We start from the raw sequence: 3886 nt of genomic DNA on the forward strand, positions 1-3886 counted from the left end.
CCTGCCCACTGTGAAGGAACACAGTGGCCTGGCCTCACCATGCCCGGTGGGTATCTGGCTTTGCCCCAGGTCCCTGTGTGGGATCAGTGTGCTCTGGCCCAAGGGAGAGGCTGGCACCCACTGGCCTGGAGACTCCCCTACAGAGGACCTGTGGCACTGATACCCTTCACCTGCTGGCAGGTGACATCATGATCGACTACACCTATGTGGAGTGCACATCGGCTGTCATGCAGGCACTGAGACACTTTCACAGCAAGTTCCCTGAGCACCGAGTGCCAGAGATCAGGTGAGGCACTGACATGAGAGCCAGGCAGGGAAGAAGACAGGCTGCACTGTTTCAAGCTGCCTGACATGGCCCCTTGGCACAGCTCCTCCTGTCAGGGGTTGTGCCTGGATCTCTGCACTGGCATGGAACAGCCCCTGTGATGGTCAACTGGGATACTGTTGACTTCTACAAACCAAAGCCCCCTGCAAGAGGCTGGGGAAAACTGATGGAGATCTGGCATTCTCTTGACTTAGCCATTGCCTTGTTCTTGCAGCTAGTGGAAGGCTGGGTCTTGCTTGCCTGTGGCATAAGGCAGAGAAGTCCCACCTGGGGCATGGTTTGGTTCTGAGCTCCTGAACAACATGACTGCCTGTCTGCATGCTCCTGCCTCTTGAGCCCTCCAATAATGGGACTCATCAAAGCCTCAGAGGGGCTGATGGAGCCCCCAGTGAAGCAGACACTGAGTTCGAGCTGCTTCTGAAGTGGATGTCTTCTTTCCTGTCCAGGGAGACTCTGCAGAAGGGCCTGGATTTCTGTCGCAAGAAGCAGCGAGCGGATGGGTCCTGGGAAGGGTAAGCTGTGTTCCTGCCACCCAGTTTTCCTCTGGCTACCCCAGTGTGAGAGGGACCATGATAGCAAGTGTTCTGGTTGGCAGGATCTGTGGGAGGGGAAGTAGGTGCTGATCCTCTTTGCTGTCAATTACTCTCCCTCCAGCCCCAGTGGTGTAGGTACATTCTGCATTGTGCAAAGACCCTGGGGGCTGGGGTGGCTCCGGCTCCTCTGGTCTCAGCGTCTGCTGACACCTGCGTTGCCTAGGAGCAGGTTCTGGTGGGACTGGGCATGATTGTGCCATAGGAGAGGGAAGGCTGCAGCTCTGTGCCCAGGCTCTTCCATGAACACAGCCGTATTGCAGCCTGCCTCTACTTACGGCCTCCACCCCTGACAGTGTTGCTCTCCCTTTGCTCCTAGGAGCTGGGGAGTTTGTTTCACCTACGGCACCTGGTTCGGTCTGGAGGCATTCGCCACCATGCAGCACACGTACCATGATGGGTGAGAAGCGGCTGTGTGGGTGCCCTGCCCCTACCTACCTCCTGAGCTGGGGCAAGACTCCATAGTGGGGCTGTGTGGATGCCCTGGCTGTGCATGGACTCTCCTGCCTCCAGGGACTGCTCCTCCCAAGTCCTGTGGCTGTGATATGGCCAAGGCAGTTGCTGCCTGACCCTCAAACTCTCTAGGCAGACCCAGCCGTGGGCACAGCTTCTTCTTGCAGCTGAGAACCATGAGGATTGAATTGCTCCCTGTCCCCAGTCCTGTCTGATTCTGTGCCCCATCTCCACAGGGCTGCGTGCCGAGAAGTGGCCCAGGCCTGCCAGTTCCTCCTCTCCAAGCAAATGGCAGATGGCGGGTGGGGAGAGGACTTCGAATCCTGCGAGCAGCGCACATATGTGCAGAGTGCTGAGTCGCAGATCCACAACACTTGCTGGGCCCTGCTGGGGCTCATGGCTGTCAGGTAGGAGCAGCCCCACCTGGCCCCAGGTGCTCAGGAAGATGGGAGATGCAGGCTGGATTGTGTGGCCTTGGGCCTGGCTGGTGGGGGCCAGCGCAAAGCAGAGGTTTGCATCACAGCTCCAGGCATCCAGTCTGGGAAAATGTTGCCGTATTCATAATGTCTAGTGTCCTGGGATTGTGAGGGGCCATCCCAAAGCATTCAGCATCCCTGGGACAAGCTTGGGGCAGCCTGGAGTTTGAGTTCCCCAAGCACATGGATGGGGGTTTGTGGCTGGTCTGGGTAAAGGTGATCGCATCTCCCTTGTGTTTTGCAGGTACCCTGATGTCGACGTGCTGGAAAGGGGCATTAAATTGTTGATTGATAAGCAGCTGCCCAGTGGGGACTGGCCTCAGGTACATCTTCAGTCTTTCCAAGGGGTTTCTGAACACACTGCAGTCTCCTGACACTTATACCCTCTTTCTCTCTGTTTCTTTCCCAGGAGAATATTGCTGGGGTGTTCAACAAGTCCTGTGCCATCAGTTACACTGCATACCGCAACGTCTTCCCCATCTGGGTGCTGGGGCGGTTCTGCCGGCTGCACCCTGACAGCCCTCTGGCTGGGCAGCTGCAGTCCAGGTCTGGACCCTTGGCTGGGGCAGGGCAGGCTGTGCAGGCAGCTGGGTCTGCTTGAACCTGGGCCATTGGGGATGCAATTGCCTTGGACTTGTCTTGGATACCAGCTACTGTGTGGGGCCATGGGGGTGTGCTCTACGTGGGATATCTCAGCGCTGACCTTAGCACATGGACTGCCAGGGAAGAGTGCTGCCCTGGTCCTCCAGTGCCTCTGCTTGCCGGTGATCCTCTTCGAAACATACCCTAGTTAAGATTTTTCCCAGGTATATTCTCCATCCAAGGATGGGGAGTGAAGTGCCTTTTCAGATCATTTTGGAGATCTGAGAAAGCTGCCAAGCTGGGTAGAGCGAGGCTGCCTTTATCCTGTTATGCTGCCCAGGCTGGCTGGCTGCACCAAAAGTGTGGGATTGGCATCTGCCCTGTGCCCAGCATGGTGATACGGGGCACTGCACAGTCCCTGTTGAGCTGGCGTCCATGCTGAGAGTGCCAGTGATGGCCATTGAAGCGCACTCTGCTCTGGGCCCTGTGCTGGGAGGGGAAGGGCACCTGTCCTCCCCCTGACATGTGGAAAAGAGGAGTGCTTTGCTCACTTTTCTTACAGTTCTGTCCCCCAGCTGGCGGCACCTGGCTTCCCATGACCTCACAAGTGAAGTCACTATCACCATTCCCATTTGGAAAAAGGGGCAGCTGAAGCAGAAAGCCCTGAGGTGGTTGGCATCAGGGCACAGCCTGTGCCTAGGGCTCCAGCCTTCCCCCAGCACAGCAGGTGCCTCGACTCAGGCTGTGGTGCTGTTGGGCATTGGCAGTTCGTTGTCAGAGCTGGAAGTCACGTTGACTGACAGGTTAATAAATTGCTAATGGTGATGCAAGTGGGACTTGACTGTGTATTCTCCCTATTGTCTGCCCAAGTGTCCCAAGCAGAGGGGAGCTGGCACAGCAGCCTCATGTCACTTTGGCTTGGCTTGCCTGTCCCCAGAGGTATGGGCATCATTTTCACCAACGTGCAAACCATGCTCGGAGTCTGTGCCTCCTCCAAAGCTTTTAGCCTCAGAAAACCATAAAGGAAGCAGCTGACTGAAGGGGGATGATCACTTCCCTTGTGCTGCTGCTTACACTTGTGCAGATAAGGGAAATAGAAAAGCTTATTTCAGTCAACTCAGGCTGTGTTGGCAGACCTATTTACCTTTTCTACCTCTGGACTCCTTTACACCTGTCTGTGATACTACTCTGCACTTCAATTTACCATGTTCTTCACTACAAGCAGGAAGAGGGGTTTGTTGTTGCTTTGATTTATGTCTTAAATTCTTGGAACTCGGTTCCAAAACCAGTGTCTTTCAGCATGTTATTGTAAGGTTGGGTTTTTTTCCTTTTGTGGGATACAGTTTCTTGCTACCTTGTGCTCCAAGCAGTATGGTGTCCCTAGAAAGGCTGCAAAGGAGCAGCTGTTTTGTCACTAAAATCCCATTTTCATTAAAAACTTATCTGCATTTATGCCCTGT

At 55.1% G+C, this 3886-nt stretch overlaps 1 protein-coding gene across 1 annotated transcript in view; it reads left to right on the forward strand.

The window, feature by feature from the left end:
* Window positions 1-2445, forward strand: part of LSS (lanosterol synthase (2,3-oxidosqualene-lanosterol cyclase)) — a gene marked incomplete at its 5' end in the record, with an annotated part of 9224 nt that extends 6779 nt beyond the window's left edge. The window contains 6 exons of the mRNA XM_009076243.1: window positions 165-286; window positions 772-837; window positions 1235-1315; window positions 1605-1775; window positions 2089-2167; window positions 2254-2445. Of these exons, the coding sequence (XP_009074491.1) occupies window positions 165-286; window positions 772-837; window positions 1235-1315; window positions 1605-1775; window positions 2089-2167; window positions 2254-2445 (711 nt within the window). The remainder of the gene's footprint in view (window positions 1-164; window positions 287-771; window positions 838-1234; window positions 1316-1604; window positions 1776-2088; window positions 2168-2253) is intronic.
* Window positions 2446-3886: the final 1441 nt, after the last annotated feature.

This window comes from Acanthisitta chloris, unplaced genomic scaffold, assembly GCF_000695815.1.
Source record: "Acanthisitta chloris isolate BGI_N310 unplaced genomic scaffold, ASM69581v1 scaffold19936, whole genome shotgun sequence".
NCBI classification, from domain to species: Eukaryota; Metazoa; Chordata; class Aves; order Passeriformes; family Acanthisittidae; genus Acanthisitta; species Acanthisitta chloris.